The 15,275-nt window shown below is 43.1% G+C and overlaps 1 protein-coding gene across 1 annotated transcript in view; it reads right to left on the bottom strand.

The window, feature by feature from the left end:
• LOC133635102 (uncharacterized) overlaps nt 1-15,275 on the bottom strand; it is a 46,005-nt gene that overhangs the window by 26,449 nt on the left and 4,281 nt on the right. The window contains exon 3 of the mRNA XM_062027872.1: nt 15,217-15,258. Coding sequence (XP_061883856.1) covers nt 15,217-15,258 — 42 coding nt within the window. The remainder of the gene's footprint in view (nt 1-15,216; nt 15,259-15,275) is intronic.

Genomic DNA, 15,275 nt, shown 5'->3' on the forward strand with positions numbered 1-15,275 from the left:
CAGGGCCAACCTGAGGAACTATTCAGAGAACAAGGCAACAAGATGTTCCTTCAGGGGCATTTTTATTTGAGCCCTGGAAGTAAAACTATGCACTCGGATCAGTGAAGGGTTGAGAATGGAGAACAAGTATGTCCGTGCATGTGTGTGTGAGTGTGTGTATGTGGGCACGCGTTGGGGACGGGGTTCAAGAATTTGACCCAAGAAATCAGGTTGGAATCTCAGCTGCAAAAACATACCTTCCACACGAACACAGGTCTGCTTGTGAGCCAGAGACATTTTCTGCATAGCTCTGTGGCGATTAAAATATCTCCTGTCAAGGTGTGCAGACTCTCAAAAATGCGGGCAATCACAAATAAAAGTTGGAGTGAAACGCTAATGTGCTTCTCTCAGAGGGAGGGGGGGCTGTGGTGGGGATAGAGTGGCCTCCCGGAGATGTCGGAGGGCTCAAATCACAGCTCTCGTGTAGCCTAAGAGAGATCTTGCTGTACCTGGAAGGGATTGGCGAGGGATAAAATGCACAAGGGCAAATAGTTGATCTAATCTTTGAAGCAAATATAGTGCTGCATGAATCAGAGACCAAGTTATTTGGAATCTGAGCGCAAATAAAGTCCACATTACAACATTCTGGGGATAACTTGGATCAGCTGAGAAGCACCGTTGTTGTTTTTGGCAACTGTATGTTATTGTTCTGTAGTAGTTGAGACGTAGCTGCACGAGCTAACATTTGTGCCTCAGTATAAAACTAAAAAATATATACTTTGAATATAAATATTTTTTTGGAACATATACAAAATGTCAGCTTGTGACTTTGTGTTGGTTGGTCTCGGTTATCGTACGGCAACACATTACGCGTAATGTCTGTTTGCCCGTGGATCAGGGATGGGTGATACGGCCTGAAATCTATACCACAATTGAATGTGTGTGTGAATGGGTGAATGTGGAAATACTGTCAACGCGCTTTGAGTACCTTGAAGGTAGAAAAGCGCTATACAAGTATAACCCATAACCATAACATATTGCAATAATCGTATATATCACAATCTATTAATAATAGGGGTGTACGGTACACAAAAATTTCGGTTCTGTACGTACCTCGGTTTAGAGGTCACGGTTCGATTCATTTTCGGTACAGTAAGAAAACAACAAAATATAAATGTTTGGGTTATTTATTTACAAAATTTGCGAAATCTTCCACCAAAAATATTTTTCTTAGTGGAATATTTGATGTGAAGTAATGGGAACCTTGGATAGGTCAATAATTCATAATAACATTGATTTTGATTCAATATTATGTTTTGGGCAATGACAGTTTGAAAGAAAAAAAAAACAGCTTTGTTTTATTAGTCAACATTGCAACTTTTTCTAAATTACATTTAACCTTTAAGCTTTTTGATTTCACTTTTGTTATGTTTTTGTTTATTTTAATAGTATTTTTAGAATGTGCCGTGGGCCTTTAAAACATTTGCTGTGGGCCGCAAATGGCCTGCGGGTCACACTTTTGACACCCCTGCTATAGATAATTAAAAATTTAATCTGATAAATCTATGGATAAAAAGCAGAGCTTGGCGACGCATGCGCGTTTATCATAACTCTCTCGCTCTCTCTGTCTCTGCCCCTCCCTCACCAATGCTGCTGCACGCACAATTTGTTTTGTTTTTAACCCCTTGATAGTATGTATCTGATAGTATATATCTGTATCATGAATCAATTTAAGTGGACCCCGACTTAAACAAGTTGAAAAACTTATTCGGGTGTTACCATTTACTGGTAAATTGTACGGAATATGTACTTCACTGTGCAACCTACTAATAAAAGTATCAATCAATCGGTTCTTAACCCTGAACGTACATTAAAAATACACGCAACCCTAACTCAAAATGCCGGATATTTCAGGTATTTAAGAAACTCTGCCCTGACGGCTCCGCAAAAGAGGACATGTCCGGTGAAAAGAGGACGTATGGTCAGTCTATCGTAGCCCGTTAGCTGCTAGCATGCCGTGTGTTGTGCCTCAGTGTGCATTGTTTACACAACGTGCGTTACGCTACTTAATATGTCCGTGTGGAAACTCGTTCGGTACACCTCCGAACCAAACCGGAACCCCCGTACCGAAACGGTTCAATACAAATACACATACCGTACACCCCTAGTTAATAAGTATGTAAACTATATCAGAACAGTTCTATATTTAGTTACATATAAACTTGAATTTATCTACTGAGTTATGACGTAACATTACATTATTTCCGCTTGTATTATTTTGTCAAAACTATTATTAATTTATAGGGTTGCAAAGGGGTGGAAAGTCTCTGGAAATTTACCACGGGGAAGTTAAGCTTGGGTAGTTTGGAAATATTGACAATTTTTTTATTATTCAAAGTTGGACACCGTCCATGGGAATTAATGGGAATATATGGGAATGAATGGGGGATTACAACAATGATATATTATTGGGCACTTGTCTACATGCTGCTGCATCTTTGTGGCATTTTTGACGTAGCTCTTTGCACAGTATTTGCAAAGATTCCCACCTCTACCGGTATCGTTTCCCAGGTATTGGGAATTGGCACCGTATCTGAACAGCCTATATGGGCATCTACATCAACTATATGATTTGCCTGAGAAGCTGGACAGGACAAAAAAATGTTTTTATTTAAATTTATTTATTTATTTTTATTATTTGTGGCGGACGTAATTCTTTCGTGGCGGGCCGCCACAAATAAATGAATGTGTGGGAAACATTGATGGTGATCAATCCGAAAAAAGCCCATAAAGCAAACACTGTAAAGTTAAAACGAGATACTAACTTAAAAACTGTTTTTCCCCCAAATATTTTGGTTGAATTCCAAAAAAACATTAAATAAGGTTTCAGGTTTGTTTGTCTTTCAACAAACAGCCAACACCAGTCTATTGTTGTCATGAGGATTAATCACATTAATGCTTTTAAACTTGCATCGTTCAACACAAAGATGTTGAACAATGTCAGAGTAAAACCTTGATTTCTGTAGCCTGAAGCACACAGAGTGGTTTTACTTGTCCTGGATAGTGTCTAACTCTAGCTGCTCCTTTTGGGAGCGGCACACCACAAGGTTCAATTCTGGGTTTATAGACGTTCTACATTTAGTTCAGCTTATCATAAAAGAATACTGTTTACTTAGCACACAAAAGAAGCTTTTTATATCCGAGTTAACGTCACGTTGAACGTTATCTTATGCCGTCCAACCCTCCAGTAATGGTATTAGTTTTTATATGCCAGGTTGCAGGCACAGGTCCTTTTAGGGGGAAAAATATTTCAGTGTGTGTAAACTTGGTTTTAATGTGCCAAAGCATTTCATTGTTAAACTTATACAATACTTAAGTCAAACTTGACCTGTTATATCATATTATGCAACATAGGATATCAAAAGGCAGCTAACAACACCTAAAACACGCTCTAAAAAAACCTCCAACTCTTTTGAAATAAATTATTTAAGTATATACAGTCGCGATCAAAAGTTTACATACACTTGGAAAGAACATAATGGCATGGCTGTCTTGAGTTTCCAATACTTTCTACAACTCTTATTTTTTTGTGATAGAGTGATTGGAGCACATACTTGTTGGTCACAAAAAACATTCATGAAGTTTGCTTCTTTTATGAATTTATTATGAGTCTACTGAAAATGTGAGCAAATCTGCTGGGTCAAAAGTATACATACAGCAATGTTAATATTTGCTTACATGTCCCTTGGCAAGTTTCACTGCAATAAGGCGCTTTTGGTAGCCATCCACAAGTTTCTGGTGGAATTTTTGACCACTACACTTGACACAATTCGTGCAGTTCAGCTAAATGTGTTGGTTTTCTGACATGGACTTGTTTCTTCAGCATTGTCCACACGTTTAAATCAGGACTTTGGGAAGGCCATTCTAAAACCTTAATTCTAGCCTGATTTAGCCATTCCTTTTGTGGTAATCTGTAAATGTCCTTGCCTATTTCTGTTGTCTGCACTCCATGTTCACTCTCTCTCTCGTTCACAGTATGGAGTGCAGCTGACGCAAGGCAGCAGCACACACCTGACTGTAATTAAAAACAGCCTATTTAACCAGGCTGCTGACAACCGGTGAGCGCCGGAACTTTGCCATTGCTTGCAACCTGTTGGTCGTGCCAAAAGAACTCACTAGTTCATCATGTGCTTTTCATCTCAGGTTGGCCCGTATTATTCCTAGCCTTGTCTAGCGTTTTATTTTTGTATCCAGTCTAGTTACTTCTTTCATGAAGTATAGTTTTCCTAGCCTTGTCTAGCGCTTTTAGTTTTTTTTTTTTTTTCCCTCTTAGTAGTTTTTTTACATGGTGTGTTTTGTGTTTTCCACCATCGCCTTTGTTTTGCTACCTTGTGCTTCCGCCTAATAAAAGGAAGAACAATTGTAAACACAAATTCGTCTCTGCATCCTTGGGATCCACCTCACCGATTCCTAACAGAAAGTTCCGGCCAAACTATGGAACCCGCAGAGACAGACCCCTGGAAAAGAGCATTGCAAGGCCAGGCTCAAAGGATCAACCAGCAGGGGGACCAGCTTGACCACCTGAGCCGAGGTCTACAGGGGATGTCGGAGCGTCAAGACGCCATGTTGGAGCGAATCAACATGCTGTTAGCCACCGTCGTACCCACCTCGACCACCGTGCCTGACCAGGCATCCACCCAGCCTACACAACCCGCTAGTACTAGCAACATACGGCTTTCCCGACCCGAACGTTTTTCCGGGGAAAAGGAAGACGTAAGACAATTCCTGACGCAGTGTGAACTTCATTTTGAGCTAAACGCTTCCGCTTTCACCTCTGAGCGGGCTAAGGTAGCGTTTGTGATCTCTCACCTGTCTGGCCGTGCTGGCACCTGGGCGACTGCAGAATGGAACCGTCAGACCACCTCCAGCTCCACATACGCGAACTTTTCCAAATCCTTGAAGCAAATCTTCCAACGACGACTCCCAGGTAGAGAGGCAGCGAGATCCCTTTTCCGGCTGCAACAGGGTTCACGACGGGTCGCGGATTACGCGATCGAGTTCCGCACCATGGCGGCCGATTGTGACTGGGGTCCCTCAGCACTATTGGACGCTTTCTTCCTGGGTCTCGCGGACGAGATTCGTCACATGATGATCCCGCTGTCACTCCCGACGAATCTGGATGATCTCATCGAGCTGGCGGTGCAAATCGACTTCCGCCTATTGGAGGAGAGGAGGGATCGACTAGGAAGACAAGCCCCACCTTGCAGCCAATCAGCGCCTGCTAGACCTGCCATCTGCAAGACGGAGCAACTCGAAGACAACCCCCCTTCATGGCAGATAGATGAGCCGATGCAACTGGGAGGCCGCCGACTCACCGCCGCCGAGAGGGAACGTCGCGTTCACCTCCAACTCTGCCTATACTGTGGGGCCGCTGATCATCTCATCTCCCGCTGCAAAGAACTGCCGCGCCCCGCCGCACGGCCACGAGTGCGCCCTCACTCGCCAGAGGACACGTCCACCAGAGGTCGTCGTTCTCCTTCGTTGGCCGCAGGCAGAATGCAGCTAAAAGGTACTCTTTCTTGGTCTAACCAACAAATAGACATTTGCGCTCTCATTGACTCAGGAGCAGATGATAACTTTTTGGATTTTGAATTCATGAGACTCCATAAGATTCCTGTTGTCAAACTATTTGTGCCCAAGAGGGTGTATTCTCTTGATGGGCGCCTATTAGCCAGCATAACCCACCAGACACTTCCACTCAACCTGCGCTTGTCTGGAAATCATTGTGAGAAAATAATTTTTCTTGTTGTGCCATCACGGTCCGCGCCCGTCATTCTAGGGTTAACCTGGTTACATAAGCATAACCCGCACATAGACTGGCCTCGTTCGGCCATTATTAATTGGAGTGTAACCTGCCACACACATTGTCTTCGTTCCGCAGCAGGATCTCGTACACCGCCACCTACCGCTGTTATAGAGAACATAGACTTGACAAACGTGCCCAAGCACTACCATGACTTAAGGGCGGTGTTTAGCAAGGATAGAGCACTCTCACTTCCCCCCCACCGACCCTACGATTGTGGCATTGATTTGCTAGCCGGGGCGGCGTTACCATCGACCCGTATGTACAAGGTGTCTAACACCGAACTCAAAGCACTAGAAGAATACATAAACACATCTATAGCTGCCGGCCTCATTCGCCCTTCGACCGCACCTGTAGCCGCTGGATTTTTTTTTGTCGAAAAGAAGGACAAGTCCCTACGGCCTTGTATAGACTACCGCACTCTTAATCAGATTACTATCAAGAATAAGTATCCTCTACCACTCCTTGATTCAGCTTTTACTCCATTACAATCAGCGAGGTTTTTTACTAAACTCGATCTACGTAACGCTTACCATCTTGTTCGCATCCGAGAGGGGGATGAATGGAAGACCGCATTCAACACTCCTCTCGGACATTTTGAGTATCTTGTCATGCCTTTTGGACTTACTAATGCACCTGGCGTTTTTCAGGGTTTCATTAATGACATTTTTCGGGACATGACAGGTCGTTTTCTCTTTGTTTACTTGGACGATATATTAATTTATTCATCTACATTTGACGAACATGTGCAGCAGGTTCGGTTAGTCCTTCAACGATTGCTCGAGAACAAACTGTTCGTCAAGGCGGAAAAATGCGAGTTTCACTCATCCTCCATTCCATTCTTAGGTTTTATCATTGAGGAGGGTAGACTCAGACCGGATCCCGCTAAGGTAAAAGCAGTAGTAGATTGGCCCACTCCGGTTTCCAAGAAGCACCTTCAGAGATTCTTGGGCTTCTCTAATTTTTATAGGCGATTTATTCGTAATTTTAGTCGCGTCGCTGAGCCACTTACGAGGCTAACCTCTACTAAGGTTCCGTTTGAATGGGGACCCGAAGCCAATTCCGCGTTCTTGAGGCTGAAAAGGTTGTTTACTTCTGCCCCTGTTCTGTGTTACCCTGACCGTTCTCTCCAATTTTTTGTTGAGGTGGACGCTTCTGATTCAGGTGTAGGGGCCGTACTCTCCCAGAAATCTACCACCGACCAGAAGTTGCACCCCTGTGCTTTCTTCTCTCGTCGCCTATCCCCTGCTGAGAGAAATTATGACATTGGCAACAGGGAGCTTCTGGCGGTCATTTTGGCCCTTCAGGAGTGGAGACATTGGCTGGAAGGGGCGGAGCAACCATTCATCATCTACACAGACCACAAGAACCTGTCCTACTTAAGGACCGCACAGAGACTGAACCCCCGCCAGGCCAGGTGGCAACTATTTCTGACCCGTTTTAACTTTATCATCACTTTCCGACCAGGTTCTCAGAATGGGAAGCCCGATGCCCTGTCCCGTGTCTACTCTTCATCCTTTGAGAATTCTTCACATGAACCAATTGTTCCCCATACCCACGTCATTGGGGGACTCCAGTGGGACATCGAGCGGCAAGTCTTGGAGGCCCTGAAGTCGGACACATCTCCTCGGGGTTGCCCACCAGGCCGGTTGTTTGTGGTTCCTCGGCTCCGCTCCAGCGTTCTGGATTGGGCACATGGGTCGAAGATCGCTTGCCATCCAGGTATTCGTCGCACCAGTTTTGTCCTCTCCCAGCGTTTTTGGTGGCCATCCATTCTGGCAGATACGAAGGCGTTTGTGGCAGCATGTCGGATCTGCGCCCGGAACAAGGCATCCCACCAGGCTCCAGCAGGACTGTTACACCCATTACCCATCCCCTCCCGCCCGTGGTCACACATAGCTGTGGACTTTGTCACAGGACTACCCCCCTCCGAGGGTAATGACACTGTCTTGACCATTGTGGACCGGTTCTCGAAGATGGCCCACTTCGTGGCCCTCCCCAAGCTGCCGTCAGCTCTTGAAACTGCCCAATTATTAGTGCTCCACGTTTTCCGGCTGCACGGCATCCCCACTGATGTGGTATCCGACAGAGGACCACAGTTTTCCTCGGCCGTCTGGAGGGCATTCTGCAAATCTCTGGGGGCCTCCCCTAGCCTGTCCTCCGGCTACCACCCTCAGAGCAATGGACAGACCGAGCGGACCAACCAAGACCTGGAGGCAGCCATCCGGTGCACTTGTCATCAGCAACCTTCGACCTGGTCTGAGAATCTCCCATGGATCGAATACGCTCACAATTCCCTCATTAGCTCCGCCACCGGCCTGTCTCCATTTCACGTCGCCTATGGGTTCCAACCACCAGTTTTTCCTTCTACCCAACCCAGTGCCGACGTCCCATCTGTTACTGCACACCTACATCGGGCTCACCAGGCTTGGCGCAACACCAGGGCGGCGTTAAGAAGAACATCGGCCAGGAATCAACTCTTAGCCAACCGCCATCGCACACCAGCCCCACACTACCTGTTGGGACAGAAGGTCTGGTTATCGTCTCGGGACCTACCATTGGCCACCGAATCTAGGAAACTGGCTCCCAGGTTCATTGGACCATTCCCCATTGCCAAGATCATCAATCGTGTTGCAGTCAAGCTCCATCTCCCTAGATCTCTCAAGTGCCATCCTGTTTTTCACGTGTCCCGCATCAAGCCTGTCTCATCCAGCCCGCTCAGTCCTCCGGAGGTACCGCCTCCTCCACCCAGGCTGGTTGATGGTCACCCAGCATTTACTGTAAACACCATCTTGGATGTGAGAAGAAGGGGAAGGGGTTTCCAATACCTGGTGGACTGGGAGGGGTACGGCCCAGAGGAACGGTCATGGATTTCTAGATCGCTTATAATTGACAAGGACTTGATCAAGGACTTTTACGTTCGATTCCCAGACAAGCCAGGTAGGTCGCCAGGAGGCGTCCGTTGAGGGGGGGGGGTACTGTGGTAATCTGTAAATGTCCTTGCCTATTTCTGTTGTCTGCACTCCATGTTCACTCTCTCTCTCGTTCACAGTATGGAGTGCAGCTGACGCAAGGCAGCAGCACACACCTGACTGTAATTAAGAACAGCCTATTTAACCAGGCTGCTGACAACCGGTGAGCGCCGGAACTTTGCCATTGCTTGCAACCTGTTGGTCGTGCCAAAAGAACTCACTAGTTCATCATGTGCTTTTCATCTCAGGTTGGCCCGTATTATTCCTAGCCTTGTCTAGCGTTTTATTTTTGTATCCAGTCTAGTTACTTCTTTCATGAAGTATAGTTTTCCTAGCCTTGTCTAGCGCTTTTAGTTTTGTTTTTTTTTTCCCTCTTAGTAGTTTTTTTACATGGTGTGTTTTGTGTTTTCCACCATCGCCTTTGTTTTGCTACCTTGTGCTTCCGCCTAATAAAAGGAAGAACAATTGTAAACACAAATTCGTCTCTGCATCCTTGGGATCCACCTCACCGATTCCTAACACCTTTACCACTTTTGACGTGTGTTTGGGGTCATTGTCCTGTTGGAACACCCAACTGCGCCCAAAACCCAACCTCCGGGCTGATGATTTTAGCTTGGAGGTAATCCTCCTTTTTCATTGTTCCATTTAAAGCACCAGTTCCTTTGGCAGAAAAACAGGCCCAGAGCATAATACTACCACCACCATGCTTGACGGTAGGAGTGGTGTTCCTGGGATTGAAGGCCTCCCCTTTTCTCCTCCAAACATATTGCTGGGTATTGTGGCCAAACAGCTCCATTTTTGTTTCATCTGACGACAAAACTTTCCTCCAGAAGGTCTTATCTTTGTCCATGTGGTGTCAGATGAAATAAAAATGGAGCTGTTTGGCCACAATACCCAGCAATATGTTTGGAGGAGAAAAGGCGAGGCCTTTAATCCTAGGAACACCATGTCTACCGCCAAGCACGGTGGTTATTATCCTCTTGGCCTGTTTAGCTGCCAATGGAACTGGTGCTTTAAATGGGACAATGAAAAAGGAGGATTGCCTCCAAATTCTTCAGGACAACCTCAAATCATCAGCCCGGAGGTTGGGTCTTGGGCTCAGTTGGGTGTTCCAACAGGACAATGACCCCAAACACACGTCAAAAGTGGTAAAGGAATGGCTAAATCAGGCTAGAATGAAGGTTTTAGAATGGCCTTTCCAAAGTCCTGACTTAAATGTGTGGACAATGCTGAAGAAACAAGTCCATGTCAGAAAACCAACAAATTTAGCTGAACTGCACCAATTTTGTCAAGAGGAGTGGTCAAAAATTCAAGCAGAAGCTTGTGGATGGCTACCAAAAGCGCCTTATTGCAGTGAAACTTGCCAAGGGACATGTAAGCAAATATTAACATTGCTGTATGTATACTTTTGACCCAGCACATTGGCTCACATTTTCAGTAGACACATAATAAATTCATAAAAGAAGCAAACTTCATGAATGTTTTTGTGACCAACAAGTATGTGCTCCAATCACTCTATCACAAAAAAAATAAGAGTTGTAGAAATTATTGGAAACTCAAGACAGCCATGACATTATGTTCTTTACAAGTGTATGTCAACTTTTGATCGCGACTGTATGTCGCGATCAAAATCTTTTACTATACAAATACAAAGCATAATTTAGAACAAGCGCAGACTTTTACCAACTCAGAGGTGATGCAGCAGCTCAGTGGGTCAATAGCTGCATTAGCTAGTTAACTCTCTGTTACTAAAAACACTTCCTGGGTGTTAGGTCTTTTAATAACAGTGTGGCTAATACTTGGTTAAAAGGCAGGTCATGGCATTAAATTTGAATATTGTTGGTGGTTTTGGGATATTTTTTAGAGGTCTTTATAGGCAAAGTAGATGACTCTCATTACCTGCATTGTTAGGCACCTTGTGTTAGCATTTATTTAGGATTTAGAATTAGAGATGTCCGATAATGGTTTTTTGCCGATATCCGATATTGTCCAACTCTTAATTACAGATTCCGATATCAACCGATACATACAGTCGTGGAATTAACACATTATTATGCCTAATTTTGTTGTGATGCCCCGCTGGATGCATTAAACTATGTAACAAGGTTTTCCAAAATAAATCAACTCAAGTTATGGAAAAAAATGCCAACATAGCACTGCCATATTTATTATTGAAGTCACAAAGTGCATTTATTTTTTTTAACATGCCTCAAAACAGCAGCTTGGAATTTGGGACATGCTCTCCCTGAGAGAGCATGAGGTGGGTGGGGTTGAGGTGGGGGAGGGGTAATGGGTAGCGAAGGTTGTATATTGTAGCATCCCGGAAGAGTTAGTGCTGCAAGGGGTTCTGGGTATTTGTTCTGTTGTGTTTATGTTGTGTTACGGTGTGGATGTTCTCCCGAAATGTGTTTGTCATTCTTGTTTGGTGTGTGTTCACAGTGTGGCGCATATTTGTAACAGTGTTAAAGTTGTTTATACGGTCACCCTCAGTGTGACCTGTATGGCTGTTGACCAAGTATGCCTTGCATTCACTTGTGTGTGTGAAAAGCGGTAGATATTATGTGATTGGGCCGGCACGGAAAGGCAGTGCCTTTAAGGCACGCCCCCAATATTGTTGTCTGGGTGGAAATCGGGAGAAATTCGGGAGAATGGTTGCCCCGGGAGATTTTCGGGAGGGGCATTGAAATTCGGGAGTCTCCCGGGAAAATCGGGAGGGTTGACAAGTATGACTGGGAGACCCAACTGCTCTGTACTTCTCCCTACGTCCGTGTAACACTCCGTACAGCGGCGTTTTAAAAAGACATAAATTTTACTTTTTGAAACCGATACCGATAATACATTTTAAAGCATTTATCGTCCGATAATATCGGCAGTCCGATATTATCGGACATCTCTATTTAGAATGCATAAAAAAAGGGAACGACAGGTGTTCTTGTCTCACAGAGTGTTTTATTATATTCCGAACTTAACATTTGGAGAACAAGATAAAGTTACAAGAATAATGTGTTTATTTCTTTTAATACTCATTTGCATAGAAAGGTTGCAAGATTATAAGATTTAAAAGTGACCATTAGGCCAACCGGTCATACATTCTTCATTCAAGGAGAACATTTGGTTTTCTTTTTACCTTACACTGCCTTAATAGAATGTCTTTATTGACTGTGGCAATAAAACAATGTCCAATCCTTCAACACGGGATTATGTGATCTCTTTGTGTGCGTGTAAGACATTCCTCTTCAGGGAGTCGACTGGTGCGCTCCTGGAAGCAAACGTGTGATTCTCACCGCCGTGTTTCATTCCCGCCTGAAACTCTAAACCCCGAAAAACCATCTTGAATACACTCAGGCATTTATTTGGAAAATTTGTAGTCCCAACAACTCACACGGGGGGGTGGTGGGTTTGGCCGTGTCTCGAATGCGAGCGAAAGCACTGTTTAACGAATGCGGTCAGCAAGAACAACACACACAGCGGCTCTACGGAGATTGTATAACATTCCAAACGCTAACTCGAAACTTGGGAAGGTTTTCTCCAGTGACACACAAAATACGCTCTGTGGTGCAAAAACATTCAAGATTTCAACAAAGGCTTGTATTGCTGTCTGTGTGTAAAAAAATTGCAGTGTGTGTCCTATTATACAAGCATTCCTCCTGCCAGTTGTTAATAACTGCCACTTTGCACAATTTAACTAAAACGATCGACTTGAGATAAGTATGTAAAGTTACTGTAGTACAGTGTTTTATAATGGAAGTCATAGCACTGCTTTAAAAGAGGGAGTGCATCCTTACTGATTGGACATTTGCTTACAGTATTTGGGGTCACATTTGGTTGTAAAAATAACCTAAAAATATAATTGTGTAAACATGTCACGTAATGTGACACTCTGACATGGTAGTGATCTTATGCACTGCCGTCGGTCCCACAATCAGCACCTTGGACAGCGAGCACTTTGGCGCAAACATGATCACCTGCCTTGATTAACAAGACACGTAGTTCAAGATAGCCTTCTCAACCTCTTGTTTGAGTCTGAATGGAACACTGATGGTGTGTATGTGTACGTCAACATAAATGCTATTCAAAATTCATTAAAAAAAACAAGTGGTCTGAAATGTACATTTATTTCACGAATAGCAAGATTTCACAAATACTGTATTTACATTCAATGTACACAGCTTTTAGGCACCAAATGAAACCATCCAAACTGATGGTGACTTTTAAAAAAAGTTGTAGAGATGTTTTCACTTTATAGTCCATGAAATAAAATAAAAAGATGTGGTGTTTTCATGTCTTGATGTTCGGTTTAATCTAACGTACCTAAGGACAATACAATGGAAAATAATTAGAGATCAGATACTTACAATTAAAAAAAAACATAATGTTATCTGAAGCAAATTTGACTAAATGACTCAAAGAACATTTCTCTGAATGTTCTGAGATACTGTTTCGATCATTTCCAGATAACTGGTTGAGACCGAATTAACAGTGCCTCTGCTGGTTGCGGATCAGTAATGCGCTCCATTTTGCTTCAAGACTAAGGAATTAACATTTAATCCCACACAATCTACAGAACTCTTATCATTTCAATATTAATTGTAAAAACAACATTTCAAATGCTTTAAAGTGCCTTGAAAGGCACCTCAGAAAATAAATGTATTATGGAACCTTGATTTATGAACCCTCTTTTTGAGAACTTTTCGATTTCCGAACTATATATCATGCAAATATTGATATGAAGCCACAGATAACTCCACTTCCGAATGGCCCTAATATGTTGCAGCAAACAAAAGGCTCATCAATCCACGTCTCAATCGGGGCCAAACTGGAGATCAGTCTTCTTTACACATTTTAAGAAAGAATCACATACTTCTTGAGATTTTACAGAACAACCATTGACTGTCAGCCTACTTTTCTCCAATTTAAAGAAAGAGTATTTCTGATCCAGCGGGTGGGGTATGGAGGCGCTGCAGCCTTCCAGTTAAGCACAATAAGTCTTCAAGCTAACAAAGTAGTGGATGCCACCAGATTATTTTGGGATTTTGTAAGAGAAGATGACACAGGGGCTACCCCGAATAGTCCACTTAGAGCAGTGGTCCCCAACCTTTTTGTAGCTGCGGACCGGTCAACGCTTGAAAATTTGTCCCACGGACCGGGGGGTGAGATGGTATTATTATATATATATTTTTGTCATAAAGAAATACAATCATGTGTGCTTACGGACTGTATCCCTGCAGACTGTATTGATCTATATTGATATATAATGTATATATTGTGTTTTTTATGTTGATTTAATAAAACAATATTTTTTATTTAATTCTTGTGTGGCCCTGTACCAATCGGTCCACGAACCGCGGGGACCACTGACTTAGAGGATTTGGTTTAACCCTTTTGCCATTTACCAAAGACAAAGTATTAAAAATGGTGTCCAATAACTGCACAGGAATGGGCACAGCCAAAACATATGTATAAAGTTATGTGGAGACTGTTGGGACCGATCACACGATTCAGATATTCCGTCATACATCTTAGCTAGTAGAACCTTTTGTATAGTAAGTACGATGTCTTAGCTTGCATACTTAAAATCTCAGACCAGCTATCCCCAGATAGGATAACTCCCAAATAAGATAGAGCCAAGTATGCCTCTGTGTGTGAACCATGTCTCAGTAGGAACACTTCATTTATTCATTTTGTGCTTGCTTGTATTAAAGAGATTGAAGCAAGTTTGAAATTGTGATGAGAACGGACTTTTCTGTAAAAAAATGCCAAAGCAAACTTATATTGCAGAGGAGAAGACACATTCCTTTCGTTCAGTGGCACACACAGACCCTTTTCCTCCTGTCTGCTTTATTCTCTCCTCATCAGCTGCTTATTAGCCGATGACAATGGAAAGTGGATTTTACTTTTCTTAAATGTTTATTATTGTAGCAAAATAGTTAAGGCTTTTTTGGGATTTCTTATTGTTTGTGAGGGCACCAAAGGGACTTCTGTGCGTTTGTTGGCAGAGCATCGCAAACAGGACAGTTTAGCTTGTCATTGTTGTTTTGGCTTGTTAAGATATACTTAATTCATCACCTTGTTATGTTTGATATACGGTGCTTTATAGCACTTTATATTGTGTTAAAAGTGTAAACAAATAGGAATTTTTGTCAAGGATGGAACCCATTATTCATATTTACAATGTTTCTTATGGAGAAATTTGCTTCACTGTGCGCACATTTATGTATACAAACCCTGTTCAAGAAACAATTAAGTCCATAAATCGAGGTTCCACTGTACTATTATTATACCTAGTGACCTGTATAAATAAAGAACAAAGAAAGTAAATACTGTATACGCTTCACTGCAAATGTATTATCTGAAACAATTCAACCAGTCAATAGTGAAATGTTTAAAAAGAAAATCGCTCACCTTCCAGAAATGCAAATTCGTCCACAGCCTCTATTGCGTTGTCTACAGAGACACAAGAA

Source organism: Entelurus aequoreus, linkage group LG19 (genome assembly GCF_033978785.1).
Source record: "Entelurus aequoreus isolate RoL-2023_Sb linkage group LG19, RoL_Eaeq_v1.1, whole genome shotgun sequence".
NCBI lineage: Eukaryota > Metazoa > Chordata > Actinopteri > Syngnathiformes > Syngnathidae > Entelurus > Entelurus aequoreus.